This window comes from Haplochromis burtoni, unplaced genomic scaffold (assembly GCF_018398535.1).
Source record: "Haplochromis burtoni strain Fernald_Lab_line unplaced genomic scaffold, NCSU_Asbu1 Contig_28, whole genome shotgun sequence".
NCBI classification, from domain to species: Eukaryota; Metazoa; Chordata; class Actinopteri; order Cichliformes; family Cichlidae; genus Haplochromis; species Haplochromis burtoni.
In genome coordinates this window covers 2,713,161-2,728,269 of record NW_024582389.1, presented here as the reverse complement: position 1 = coordinate 2,728,269, position 15,109 = coordinate 2,713,161, and the positions used below count along the sequence as shown (strand labels likewise).

Sequence of the window (15,109 nt, the reverse complement as noted above, 5' to 3'; positions counted from 1 at the left end):
TGTCATTTTTGGTCTATTGAATGGCCCAAACAGCACTCAGGGCTGTTCAGCACCAGGACTCTTCTATTATGCTACCATGATGTTGGATGTATGTGGTCTTGCTTTGGGGCTTTTAGCCTTTCTCTTGGTGGGACAGTGGAGAAAAGACCAGAGGAAGTTTTATGCACCATCTTTGAATTAGCCTTATGACATATGAGTCACAATTTCAACACTGAGCTAAAAAGGCTCCCAGGATCATGCTAGGGTTTGTTTGTTTTGTGCCAACTCAAGGCCCAAAGATCAGTATTGCTTTTTGGCCTTGTCCCTTGCGCACACAGATTTCTCCAGATTATCAGACTCATTTAATCACATTATTTATGGAACTTTACATCGTGAGGCCAACTTTGCATCGTGGAACATTATTCTGAAATTGTTGCACAATTTGTAGTCACAGTTTTTGCATATTTGTGAACCTTTACTCCTGAGAAACTCTGCCTCTATAAGATGCTCTTATAGTAACCAATTATGCTACTGACCTGTTGCCAGTTAACCTAGTTAGTCCCAAAATGTTTCTCCAGCTGTTTTTTAGTACCCCTTACTGGGTTTTTTTTTTTTTTGCATTTTGTTACCCTTATTCAAAGTTTGTGGAGATGTTTTGCTGCCATTAAATTCAAAAGGCGCTAATATTTTAGTTCTAATATTTGATATGTTTTCTATGTTCTGTTGTGAATAATTTTACACAACTTTTTCAGAATTGGGGTTGTATATCTGGAAGGTTTAAAAAAGTGGTCAAAAGTGAGCATTATGACCAGATGAAAAGCGCACACACACATTGTTGCTAATGTGAAATATCTGCTTACAGAATCCAATGTTTATCCAAATTATTTCTTCTTTGTTGCTCTCTTTGTCCTTCCCTGGCCCTTCCTCTTATAACAAAGAAACTATTCTGAGTGCCAGTCATGTCTGAAGAATAGAACTGTGCGCCTGCTCCATAGCGTACCTTCCAGCTGTCATCTCTTTTCAGATCAGATCAGGAGGAACCAAAAATGAAAGGTGCATTCCACCTTAAATCTAGCTCAGACTGCAGCCCCTGCACCTGCATGAGAGTGGCTTTATGGCAAACTGTGGGCACAATGGCACAGTGTTGTTTTGTGGTGGTAGTATGAACTCTGGCTCATATTGCCCCTAGTTCTGCAGTCCTCCGCTAATGGGAAGGGTGGCTCCTACATTACTATATTAAAGTGTCTTAAATCGCAGTTCTTTTCACTTATTTTTGGAATATTTTTATATAAGATCAGAAGGTCTGCGCTTACTGTGCATGAAAAATGCTACTAGCTCTGGATTTTGAATGGGATTAGTCCCCCAATGTGACGCATACCTAGCCTGCTGAATGGTTGGACACTTAATAAATGGTGAAAGCAGTAAAAAATTAAAGAATTCAAGGCAGCACTTACGTGGATACCAGTGTGAGTTTAAATAACCAGGGACAGATGGATTTCACTTCTTATTCTTCAGATGCAACATGAGAATTTAATTGTTACTGACAGGAGAAAGACAATAATGTAAAGTGATGCCACAGAGGAGGTCTAGATAAAATTATAATGCTGCATGCTTTATTGCTTCAGCCCTCCAGATGCAGAATCATGCATTGTTTTTGTAAGGTATATGTACGTGATTAAAATCTTTGGAACGACATACAAGTATGCTATGGATTTCTAAACACAGCTGAAGAATAGTCTTGTGTAAATAGCTGTTTGCTGCAATAATTGTAATACATTATCTGGCATGAAGTGTACTTTATTCCTTTCTGAGCTGTCTCCTGTGCTGGTTGTGGCTGACAGCAGTTTCGTGACTGGTCATTAAGAGGGTCACTAGAGAACACCATTGCCAAAGATGAGTCCCATCAGCAAGCACTGGTTGACTAATTATCCTCTTTGTGTTGTCTATTTCTGGGAGACCAAATATAGCTTTCGGTTGGTGCAATAGTTGTCATTGCTCTTCTGTTCTCATTATGGACAGGTACTTAACATAATGTACATATACTGTGTGCATAACCACATCTCACGTTTAGAGTGGAAAGATGAAACCTGGCTAAAAGCACTGGAGGGGAGAGAGGAATGTGAGATTTGAAATTTGACAGACAGCATGCAGGCATATCCTGATTTCCTTTCAGTGTGTGCCTATTCATATCTTTGTGGGGAGCAGGAGTATTCAGGCGAAAAGCTTTACTCAGTATGTGCAGTACAGTGTGATCTCTGTCTTATAATTTTAAGGAGCTGTGATCCTTAAGTCCTTTGAGAACCAAGCTTACATATGTTATTGATTCTGCATAAAATGCCAATTTGGCCGATTTAGATCATTCAATGACCCTCTACAGAATTATAAAGCCTAGTAGTTTATGAATATTAGAGAGTCCACAGTGAACTAACAGTCCAAATCACAGCTCAGCTCATGTAGACATGTGGTCTTATATTCATGACTTTAGAGTAGATTTCATGGACTTGAACTGGAGCCCTTAACCATAATTAATATGTGCCTAACCTTATTGTTACAGTAGCCCTAATATATGTTTTTACTTTATGAGTTTACTTTACATGTCTTAAGCAAGACATGTACCCATAATGTTGAGTGTGGCTGTGTAAGCAGGTCTAGCTTCCTGCAACGTGAGTAATATTTCTGAGCAGATTTTTATTTATTTATTTATTTTAAACTTGGGAACAACTTGTTTCTTTGGGGTTAGAGTCTGTGTGTCTCAGCCACTTATGGTAATGTCTAAAAAACTGACTTGTGATGGAGCTGTATGTGTGTTTTGTTTTGTTTTTCTTTCACAGTCTTTCTGTATCTGTCCTTCACTCCGACTTTGTTGCTGTGGTTTGTGTCTGCTCTGTAAAGCAGCAAATGAAGGCAAATGCCTTGAAGTTTTACTGCATTTAGCATCCTTGTTGGCTTGCTGTGACACTTTAACTGCACTTTCAAAGATCAGGCTTTGGTTTGCTCTTTCCTCTCAAAACCCCAAGCACCATCTGTTGTCATTAGTGTCTAACATCCATGATATAGCAGGACTGCTGTCTCTGTCTGGTTCTTCTCTGTGATCTATGTCACCCGCTGCTTATTACCCTTTGAGGAAGGCCAAATGTCCAGATTTAAATGCAGTGAACTTGTAATACATGCTATGACTCTATGTGGGCAAGGAGAGATGGTTTGTATAAAATTTACAGTATGAGAAATGGATTTTTCTAAGCATTAGTCGTTGTGGAGGTGTGTTGTTTTGAGTTATCTGTCCAAAATGCAAGATTTCTGTTAAAACAAAAAATGCTATCCTTGTGAATATTTTGTTTAAATTAATATTGTTCCATCTTGTCTCTTTTCCTTTCCCCTTTTCCTCACAGATTATGTAAAGCGGAAGGTTCGGAGGAGGCCATCGTGGGGGCGGGGCATCATACGGAAAAAGAAGAACTACAAGAAAGGGACAGAGGAGGAAGAGGAGGAGCCTGAAGCAGAGGTGGAAGCGGCAGGGCCCAGCGACTCCTGTTTAACACAGGATGAGGAATCATCTTGCGATATTACAGGTCCCCAACCCAATGGCCATCATCCACATGCCCCCTCCACAGAAGAAGAAAGCTCCAACGAACCCCCTGTTGCAGCTCCCGATAAACCTCCAGATGCTAGCGAAGCCAGAGAGGCGCCAATGCCTAAGATTGAGGAGCCTGCAGCTAAAGAAGCAGAGCCTGAGATCACAGGGAAACACACCGAACCACATTGCCTTGGTGGTAGTTCTCAGCCCAACACAGATGGGGATAGCGAGGCCAGTCGGGCTGACTTCCAGCCTTTGATTGAAATGTCGGTGTCTTCAGATGCTGAGGACCAGCCTAAGCACACAGAGGTTCTCCTGGTTTCACAAGTGGACTGTGTGAATGGAAATGAGTCAATGGACAGCCTTGACTTGCAGAGCCTCAAGGGGAGCAGTGAGGCAGAGACAAGGACTCCTCAGAGCACGGCTGAGGGCTCTAATAGAGCTGAACAGGATGAGCACAAAGACAAAAATGAGAGCAAACCAACTCAGGAGCAGCATCCTCAGGATGGAGTGGCAGTAACGGAAACTGTTGAGGAAGATCATAACAAAGAAGGTATAATGCCAGTCTTAGAGTTATGTTCCAGCATTAATATTGGTTAACACAAATGTGTAGAGCTTTTGCTTGCAGTACACGCTTTTCACTATTAATGCTTTCTCACACTTTCAAAATCCAAATATATGTGATGAGTTAAAAAGAGAGAGATGCAATGTCAGGGCTACTTGTTCTGATCTCTTAATTTGACTTGCTAATTTTTAAATTCTAAATATGTTTTTATGCAAAGTTAACAAACATCTGTGAGTTTTTAAACATTCAGCCAGTGGGTTGCCTAGCACTTATCTATGATAAATTACTGTTATTATCATCCAGTTTTCTGATTTATGCTTGGTTTAAAATAGGATGTAAGACTCAGTGGTGAAACTTAAGTAGCATTAGCATTTATAAATACTATTCTTGGCTTGGATGCATTTCATAGCAAAATGCCATGGGCTTGAAAGTTATATGGATATGTTACACCTCCTGATATGCATCTTTGGATGGTTTTCAATTTTTGGATTTTCAGCAGTGGCTGCCTTTCCTTTGCTCCAATATATTTAGTTTCTTTGCCATGAAGCCTTGTGCCCTTTCTACTGGGATGTTGTGTTCAAGTCAGAGACGAGCAATAAGTTTTTGTTTGATTATGGGCCTGTGGTTTGGCTTATGATGAGGCCAGCTGGAAGGCTGAGGTAATGGTGCTGATAAAATATGAAGAAGCCATCAGAGGATGACATGATCGGACAACAGAACACAAACTGTGGCTCCTGAACCAATAGAAAAGCTAAGCTACTCCACCCCCATCTCATTAAACACTGAGGCCTGCCTTTTGTTTTCATCAAAGCGTGTCTTGAACCTTTGTAATAGATGGAAAGGAAAGAAGCCAGATGCGAGATATTGTACACTTTAAAGCTGATCGTAGCTGCAGATAATTTGTTTTTCTGTTGTATAATTGCATTGGACCTGTAGCCATGACATTTTAAATGTATTTTTCTTTGAATAGCATTTGAATGAGAAGAACAAAACTGCATCAATTTAGTTAGTTTGCTTAGGTTATTCAGTTACTCTTGATTGCAGTTAAATATTTAATATTTCTTTGGTAATCTATTCATTTGTCTTTTCATTGATGTCTTTGAAGTGGGGACATTCAACAGTAGCTCATCAGAGCAGTTGAAGGAGTCCGCTGAAAGGACCGAGGAAGAGCCACAAGCAGTACCTCCCCATCCTCCAGTGGTAATTGACCACCAGCGACTTTTGGTAAGAATTTTATTTTTTTAAGAAAATAAATAAAGCATTATGACCATAACAGTTGTAGCAGCACACCACATGCACTTAAGCTTCCTTACATTCTTGAAAATACTGTAATTTTATTGGGGTGTTTTCAAGGTTTAAAAGGTGCATAGATTTTCGCTAAAGTGCTCGAAATTGCTTAAAACTGCACTGCTTTTGTGATGAAATGCTTTCTGACTGAATGGTTTGCCTCTTAGATAAAGAAAGAAAATAAGTTGGGGAGAACCTCTTCTTTTCCATAAAATAAATACGACTCCACTCAAGTACCACCTGCTGCTTGGAGCCTCTGTGTTTGGCTATAGTGTGATCTGCTGGTGTTTTTGAAATATACGCCTTGTGATGGAGCAGTGGGTGGGACATGACAACATGCTGTGAGGTGGCAGGTTTAATGAGCGTTAGTTTGATAATGAAAAAGACAAGGTCATGGTTGAAACGAGCGAAATCTGTAAGAGTGGCCTCCTGTAAATTCTACAGGACGTGGTGGGGGAGCTTTTGTCACTGTAGCTAGGCTAGCTGTCACCATGGGTATGTTGTCCAAGTATTATGGGGAAATACAGTTTTACTGATGTCGGTTTAATTGAGCATCAGTGTAATCATCTTTGACATAGGTCGATAATTAGATGTGGTCTAATGTTAATTGGCCACGTGCTCATGTTACTAATGTGCGGCTGTTAATGCTGGTTTAAGAATGCTAGTCGTGTGAAAGCCTAATAAAATACATCTGTGTGTGCGTTTGTACTGGAAAAATGAATAAAGGTTATGTTTTGATCTTTAAGTTGCCCGACATAGTTCGATACATTATTCTTGATGGTGTTTTACTTAACATTGTCATTCTTTTTGGAAAAAATATTGTTAAAATATATATTTTAAATAGATCTGTGTGATCAAGTATGATCAGTATCACGTATTTATGAGCATCTTATTTATGAAGTGCTAGAGAAGCTCGAAAATACTTTTTTCCAAGCACTTATTAAGCATCCTATCGTTTAAACACTAAAACGGTAACAGAAAATAGTGACCCTTAAATGTTGCTGAAATGGCAGCTTAATAATTCAAAGCTTGTTTGATTCAGACTGAGACATTTTCTTCAACTGTCTGTTGTGACTTTATTTTATTACGGCAGCAGTTGTATTCAGTATTTCTAATTAAAATACAACAAAAAAAAAAATCTACTTGAAAGTTTATAAACACTGGCCTCTGGTCTGCATTCGCTTATTCTGAAATAATTGGCTGAGAAAAGACACACACCACACACACACACAACACACACACACACACACACACACACACACACACACACACACACACACACACACACACACACACACACACACACACACACACACACACACACACACAATGGAACTAAAACACTTTTTAAGTTTTTTCAACCATCAAGACTTCGGCTTTTTAAAATCCTGTCCACGCCTCATTGCCATCTTGTTGATTTTACACAGCCATCATTCTGATTCAGACCATGAAGGATGTAACAGCTGGTGTGATTTGGCATTGTGCACTGTTAAGCATTTCAGATTTAATAGGTAGTGTGATCTGTATAAAAATGTTCTGGTAACACAAAGGCAAACATTTTGTAATGAGGAAATAGTCACGATAAATGTTAATAAATGAGCATTTCTTATGATTTTAATCACTTAATGTATCCAGTTATGATTTCAACAGTTTCCAACCTGAGTTGCTTTGTTAGAGGAAGAAGATTGTAGGATCTTGCAAAAACATTTAAACAAATTAAACAATTCCCCCCAAAAATGAATTGTGCAGTAGCCAATCCAATTAGTAGAAATTCTATAGAATTTCTACTAATTGGATTACTAATTGTAATAATAAGTAATACTGGTGTTATAAAGATGGTATAAATATAGGGTTGCCCCTTTTTTGGTAAATACAAATGGCTTCACTTCTGATCATTTTAAGAAAATCTATAAAATATAAATGTTAAGCAAAGATGTATTAGTTCTAACACATCTTGAAAGTGCATAATTAGATTTTGATTATGGAGAAGATGAACTATAATCAAAAATGTTGAAAATATGTTTTTGTTTAGTCTTATTTAAGTTCATTTGGCTACTTGTTGCAATGCTGTTGTTAACAGTCTGGGTGAAAGGCTTGCTTTTTTGTTTTCTCCTCCCTTCTGTAATGGAAACAGCTGTGCCTCATTTGTATTGTCTTGATTGGTCACTCTTTGAATTATATGAACCATTAAGTCATCTTGTTTGTGCATATTTTTATATGCAAGTGAAACTGTGGCTTGTTCTGACCAGTGTTGGAAATTGCACTGTGGGTCGTATTCATACATATGGCTGATAAAACTGCAGATGTTTAAAAATGGCTGCTTTTCGCATCAGGATTACTAATCGGTTAGCCTGGTTCTGCTGGAGTTCTCTTCTTGTTAGGAGAGTTGTTCCTTTCCACTGTTGCAAAATACTTGTAACATTTCTCTGCAACAGTGAAATAAAGCTCCTTGAAGTTTTATGTTGCACTATGAATTGGTGCTATGTACGAAATGTAATTGAACTGAATTGATTTACATTTTAATATGTGTTTTATTGATGTAAAACACTAGTTTATTGTTGAGTCTGAGATATTACGCAGCCATTTGCAGCCCTGGCAGATTGAGCACTCCTCTCTGACTCTGATGCAAAGTCGCAAACAGGCAAGCTTCAAGTAAGCTGCACAAAGTAAGAAAGGGGGAAAAAACAAAACAGTTTCTATTAAATGCACAAGTTGCACAACCTCATCCATTCAGTTTTAATTGATGTTAAAATCAATCTTTTACATTGTCTTGCCTTTAGACTATTGAACTTTTCTCCCTCCCATTTAATCAACAGGTAGATTAGACGCCTGGAAAGTCCCACATTTTAACTTATACCTTTGTGTAACTGTAGAATATAGAAAAAGTTGAATAAAGTCTCTCCCTCCCTCTCTCCCTCTCTCTCTCTCTCTCTTCTTTGAATGGGATTTAAGGTATTGAGGTTGTGGAAGTGCAATCATGGGTGACCAGCCTTAAGCTTTCACCAGATCCATAGGTCTCTTCTGGAGCTGATGCTGTCACACTGCCCTTCTCAGATGAATAACTTCTTAAGCTTATCCCTCCTTTTCATTCATGCTACAGTTACGCCGCTGTCGCTCGTCCCCTTCCATCTTTCAATTATCGACCTTTTGTATCCTTGCCCTGTGAACATAGGAGGGAGCCAATTACAATGGAAAGAACGAATTTCACATCGTTCAATCAACAGGTGTTGTTCCAGTTAAATCTGAAGGAAACAAGGTCATGACTCAAACATGAGCTTCTCTCTGACCCACTAGATCTGCCAACTCGTCCCAGGGTGTGTTCAAGTAAGTGGAAGCATGTGAAGCAGCTCCGTGGTACTTTGCACTGTCACGCCAGGGTCCCACCTAATACCCCAAGTGTAAATTGGAGCCTCGGCTCAGTGGGCCCCCTTGACAGCACTTCCCACTGATCGGATGGTTGGGGAGGGGGCGCTGGTTTTACAGCGCTCTGTGTAGTGTAATTGGTGTAAAAGAAGTGTCCTTCTGACATGTGCTTACGTCTTTCCTCAACGCTCCGAAGAGACATCCAACTATCAAGCCATTATCTAGTGGCTTTTACACACATCCCATGGGGATGATGGGGACCGTAGGGGTACATATCTCTTCGTGCTGAACCTGACTCCATCTTTCAGCCTGATTGACAGGCTTTTTAGCTGGCCTGATCTTAGTGCTTCAACTGGCTGCCCCTATGAACAGCCACACATAGCAGTAATCTGGAGGTTTATTTGTTAGCAGGGGGAAGAAGGGAGATATCTTAAAGAAACAGATTGTGAAAAGAGGGGACTGTGAATAATTGCTTTTTCATCCCAGTCTTACGGAACAAATTGAATTTCCGGTGCGCAGGATGAGAGCCGCCATTTAAGCAGATATTTGCTGGCGGGGCTGGGACTGGCACGGTGCCTGATGTGTGTTAGGGCCCACAGTGAGTGGTGTACTGTTCCCTCACTCTTCAGTTGTATTCATTGATTGTAGAAGCCTCATTATTCCTGACTTTTAACTTGATGGAAGAGGCTCTGAAATCTCCCTGGAATTAAATACCATCAGAGTGTTATGAGTTTGTTCACAGACCCTACACGCAAAGCCTGTAGGACGGAGATGGTATTATTTCAGTATTCACACCCTGCCTTTCAGAGCCATTGCACAGTTATTTGCTCTGATTCACTTAGTAAAATCAAGTTCTGTTATTGCCAGTTTCTCTGAAATGATGCTTGATGCTGTCTGGATCAAAATGAATTCCTCAGTATGAATAAATAGGTCCTGAGGCTTGTTTCTCTCCCTACTCCAAAACGTCTCTCATTCTCAGCTGTTTTCTTTCATCAATAATCAGACACTTGTCCACAGATGGGCTAGGAGAAGTGGTGCTGAGGATTGCAGATGAGAATTCAGTAACAAGAAATCCAATCTGGCCCCAGCAATTTTTCCTCCATCTCACCAAGAACACACAGATTATCGTCTGCTCTGCTGTTTCCTTTAGCAGCTGCCCAGAAAAAGCCAGTGTTTCTAGTCACTGGCGCAGTATGGAGTCTTTCTGGCTTGATGCTTAGTTTCTACAGCATGTCAGGATTTCCTGTTTTAGAGAAGCTTGTCAACAGAAATGGCCCTGCTTCAGTTTGTCATCTCCCTTCATTTTTTTAGTATTGATAACAGCAGGGGCCCCCTTTGGCAAAGTAGCCATGCCTCGTGCCTGTTCAAAAGAAGACAGCCTAATAGTAGTGCTGGACCATCGTTTTGATTGTCAATAAAAATAGATGGTGCTTGAAGTGCTTCTTTTATTTTTATTCGTTCCCACTGATTGCTTTGACACATCTTCCATTTGCATGTAATTGCATATCTGTGCCTCTTGGCTATGCAGGTGAGGGTCACTTGTTTGCTCACACAACATAAACATACCAGTTAGTCTCTCTTATTTCTCTTCTAATAGTTTGCGGCCAGATTTATTGTGCCCTTTTGCGTTGCTCCCATCTTCTCAACCTTTGGCTTAGGGTTACACTGTGTGGGATTTTGTACGTCTTAATACCCATACAGTACATGAAGATGGTATTTTTAATGTCTGGTTACAATGTTTAATATCAGGGCTGAAACAGTTTCTTCTGTTCCCTGAAAGAGAGGACAAGAACAAAGTACAACACGTAAGTATGGGATATCACTCCCCCGCGTGTCCTGGCTGAAGAAACCTCTATTCATGCTTTTAAGGTGGAGGCCATGTGATGACATGTGCACGGCCCTGCCTGCACATATACCCCCTGCCATCACAGTCAAGCCGAGGTGCACGGTGAGGCAACCTTGTGTTGTACCTCGTTCCTCTCCTTCAGGGAACAAAGTCATAGATATAACTGTTCCGTTTCAGTCGATTCACTCGGGACAACACATAAATATGGGACATGTATACAACCAACGTACTCCAGTCGGACCAGCGGCACCTTAGTGTGCGGTAGATCCAGGGGAAGGACAGCAGGAGCCATCAATCGATAGGACTGAACAAAAGAGTGCGGTGATGCCCAACTAGCTGCAGCACAAATATCACCTACGCGGGGTTTAAAAGGAGCACATCAGCTTACATTCTCCTGGTGGAATGTGCTCTCACCCCCTGGGGCAAAGCGAGACCCTTGGTGCTGTACGCACATGAGGCAGCTTCCATAATGCAGTGGGACAGCCTCTGTTTAGACAGAGCTCTACCACTTGCTGGATTAGTGAAGCAGGCAAACAAATGGTAACATAAATGCACATTCTGAGTGCGATCAATGTAGGTAGATAGGGCACGCACCGGACCAGAGAATGAGGCATCCACTGTCATGAAAAGAGAAACCGCACCCCTGAGGACGGGGCCGAACAGAAGAGTTCTGCCCTGCTTGCTTCGGTTTAGTGTCCATTCCAAAACGCTGCACAGGAAGACTCAAAATTAGCGCTCCGCAGGCAGCCTATGCAGCCGCTGCACAGTGGAGGCCAACACCAACAGAAGCCGTTAAGCTAAACCTAAGCTGCCAGGACGCATAGCTAATTTGCTCTAGCAAGCCAGCCCAACTCTGCAGAGGTGTTCTTAGCGAGGTGAAGAATGTAAGAACTGGGGGGTGATTTGATGACCGGTGGTATATGTGGCTTGCATCAAGGTTTCTTGAATCCAGCTTTACCAGGCCGTACATGCTTTTGTATATTCCAAAAGCATACCCTCATAATGCACAGACGGTGTGCAACGCTTAGTGCTCTGTCAGCATCTTTCACTGTTTAACACTTTACTCTTCCTGCACACTGGTTGCACGACACATGGAAAGGAGTTTATATTGATTACCCTTTATTTCCCTTGAGCTCTCCCCAAAGTTTAATCATATCAGTTCATTAGCAAATCCTTTTCCATAACCTTGACCTAAATCTTTTCTGTATTAAATTTTTCTCCCCTGTGCATTTGTTTGGTAAACATATCTTCATCTGATAATTTTGCTCTGTGTATGTGGAGGTCTGTTTGGTTTTCTTCTCCTTTATTACCTGGTGATATTGGATCTCTCCTGTCTTGAGTCTGTAAAATATGAAATTTCTTTCCTCCTTTTCCTTCCTTATTTTTTCCATCTTATTATCTTTCCCCCCCAATTGTAATTTTTATCTTGTAATACTTTTTTTGCCAAGGACTTGCCAAATTAAACCTGCAGATTTTACATTTGGTCATTTTCACATCTCTCAATGTTCTATATTCCTACCCAGACTCATGTCATGTATGGACTATTTGATTTATAAGGCTCATATTGTTATCAGTGTTTTTGAGTAAAAAACAAAACAAAACTCATTGCTCAGATTTTTTCCTCCTAATTGAGATTGAAGCCATGTGCTTCAGGACATTTTAAGTCCTGAGATAAAGTTTGAGCTATCCCAGGCAGCTCTGTTCTGTAGAACTACATTTAAGATGTATTAGGAAAACCACTAAGATTGACATTTCTAGATTAAAGCCTTAGAATAGTTTAATTTACCCCCTGCCCAGGAAACCAGCCCTTAGGTCTCTTACGTTTTCTATCAGTTAAAGTTAACTCCTTTATTGATCTTTGTGTGTGAGTGAATATAATAACAATTATCTACATTTATTTTCATCCGTGATTTATATTTTTTGTGTGTGATTCTGAATTCAGTGTTCTACTCATTATCTAAGTGGCTGAGTCACCGCATAAACCTAACGGCACACAGAGCATGATGTGTGCATTTACATAGGTAAATATTAAAATCATCAGTTAGGAGAGAGTAATGCTGTTTTTAAACAGTATCATTGGACTCCTTTTATTCAGATGTTAGATTGCATACTTTGCACAATAGACGTTACCATATATAGCATCGAAAACCCTTTTTTCCTCCTATACTAAAGTCAAGACAATTCACCGTAATCTAATGGCATTTTCCTGTAAAGCCAAGCGTTGCATATTTAAGATGAGCTGTCGACCCCTGCAGCGGTTTTTACATGGGCAACTGAACAGAAACACCATTTCATTTTAATGTTCTGGGACCATGGTAATATGATTCATCATGATTGTCCCTGACCCTTGTAACACTATCAATATTGCATTATCCGTGTGACCGAGTGCCCTGTAAACCACATTATTTGCCACCATGACTTAATTTTTTTTTTTTTTTTTAAATAAATCTGAAAATCCAAATCCAGTGTCTGCCTGAGCTGAAGGTAACAAACAAACCAGAATCATTAATAATTCATTCATTTGCTAGTACTGGAGACACAAAATCTTAGTTAACAGGAAGAGCAGGCTGAATTGTTCTTGGAGGCAGATATTGAAGGCTTAATAGCGTCCCTTGTGATGGAGACTGTTGGGTTTTGAGTCCTTGTTGTTGAGTTTTTTCCTCCTCCCTCTCTGCCTGCTAACCCTCTTCTCTCAGCCAGTGGTGAGGAAGTCTCTCCAACACACATGTGCGTGTAGATAGTGAAGCCTTCAGTGATCAAAGAAGACCCTCTACTGTATCACAGTCAGCTCCAGTCTGCATGCCTGACTGTGTACAGCATGCTTATTTGAAAAAGGGATTTGTTTGCAAAATACCAGAAGCATAGAGCGACTGTAAATTCAGTGGACTGCACTTACATTCTGCACATTTTCGAGACTTTTAAGTGGAAATACTGCATTTTATAAAATATTTGTGCAAGCCACGTTAACAAAAGCTCTGAGTTTGCCGCTAATGACAATGTATACCCTTATTCAGCTGTTGTCTAAAATCGCAGGCATCCCAACCCTCCCTTTTGAATCTATGTTCTTAAGAAGCATAGATAGAGATGTGGTAAAGAAAAGGTTGTGGGGGAAGATGGAGCAAGGAGTTTAGAAGGGGTGAGGTTAAATGGCCCATGTCAGTAGTAGTCTTTAACACATGGGATTACGGCCCTTTTGTGTGCCGTGAGCTCACTCAGTCACTGAGCCCATGTAAGACCCTCTCACACCATTTACCCCACAGTGTCGCCGACACCCTGATCAAGCTGACAAAGGCTGGGAAGTGCACTGCTGCAATCAGCCTGGTAACAGTAAGAGGAGAATAAAGCGAAGAAATGGAGAGAGAGAGAACAAAGAGGGGAAAGAAAGGCGCAGAAGAGAGGAGAATGCAAAGACAAATACACCAGAAGCAAAGACTGTTGTGCAATAGTAATGTCGGAAATGCAGCTGAAGAGGAGGTGAGAAGAGGCTGTGTAAAACAGTGAAAATGGCTTGAGGTGAGAAGATGAACTATCTCAGGAGGAAAAGGTGCATTATAAAGTAGAGAAATGCACTTAAAGCAAGAGTTGGGGAACATGATGGAAAATGGAAAGAAATGCAGTGGCAGTGGGATGAAAGGCTGGCTGACATTATTACACATGTGCGATGGGTTGGTAATGATGCTAATTAAAGCTTTTATGCATGTGTTGTTAAAACCGGCATCTCACTGTGATGTGCTCCATTTGGACCTCTTTTATTAGTTCTTATGGCTGGATTGAAACTATGAAAGCTGATAGCTCCCCTGATGTTAGGCCAGAGTTAATGTGAAAAAAGTACAAAAAGATACCAGTAAAATATATTCAATATGTAGCAGCTGATGGCACTTTTTTTCCCAGTGTTGCAGAGATCATGATTATCGCTCTGCATGAATTCTGAATATTAGATTTTTTTTCATGTTCTTAGCTTCTTTATGTAGACATTATTTGTCAAGGGACTTGGTTATTAGATTGGCCAGGTGGAAGTTCTTATGAAAAGGGATATAACCAGTGATTTTCTATACTACCAGATGAAATTATGAAAGTTTCAAAAGAATAATCGTCCTGTTTTCTGGACCTTTAAGTTTTATATGGTATGCATTTAGCGGCTGTGCTTATACGGAGTCTGATGTTCTGCTTGTAATCATTTCAAAAGCTGAAACAGTAAAAATAATGCTTAGTTTAAACACCCCAATCAGAAGAAACACGCCTGCTTTTTTTTTTTCCAGTTTCAGAGGGATGAAATAAGCCTTTGTGTAAACTGATTAGGAGAAAACTTGTACAATGTAAGTAATTTAACCTGATTGCATTCTTCTCTCCACATGCCCTCCATCTTGACAGAAAAGTGCAGGAACATATGCTTCTCTGCTTTTGGAATATGGCAGCCTGCAAGCGCAGCTGTCAATCTGCATAGAGATTGTTTTAAATACAGTGTTTTCAGGAATTAAGAGTGCGATAATAACGG

The 15,109-nt window shown here is 40.3% G+C and overlaps 1 protein-coding gene across 1 annotated transcript in view; it reads left to right on the top strand.

The window, feature by feature from the left end:
- atad2b (ATPase family AAA domain containing 2B) overlaps positions 1–15,109 on the top strand; it is a 66,410-nt gene that overhangs the window by 39,431 nt on the left and 11,870 nt on the right. Inside the window, exons 25-26 of the mRNA XM_005917725.3 lie at positions 3,369–4,106; positions 5,224–5,342. Coding sequence (XP_005917787.1) covers positions 3,369–4,106; positions 5,224–5,342 — 857 coding nt within the window. The remainder of the gene's footprint in view (positions 1–3,368; positions 4,107–5,223; positions 5,343–15,109) is intronic.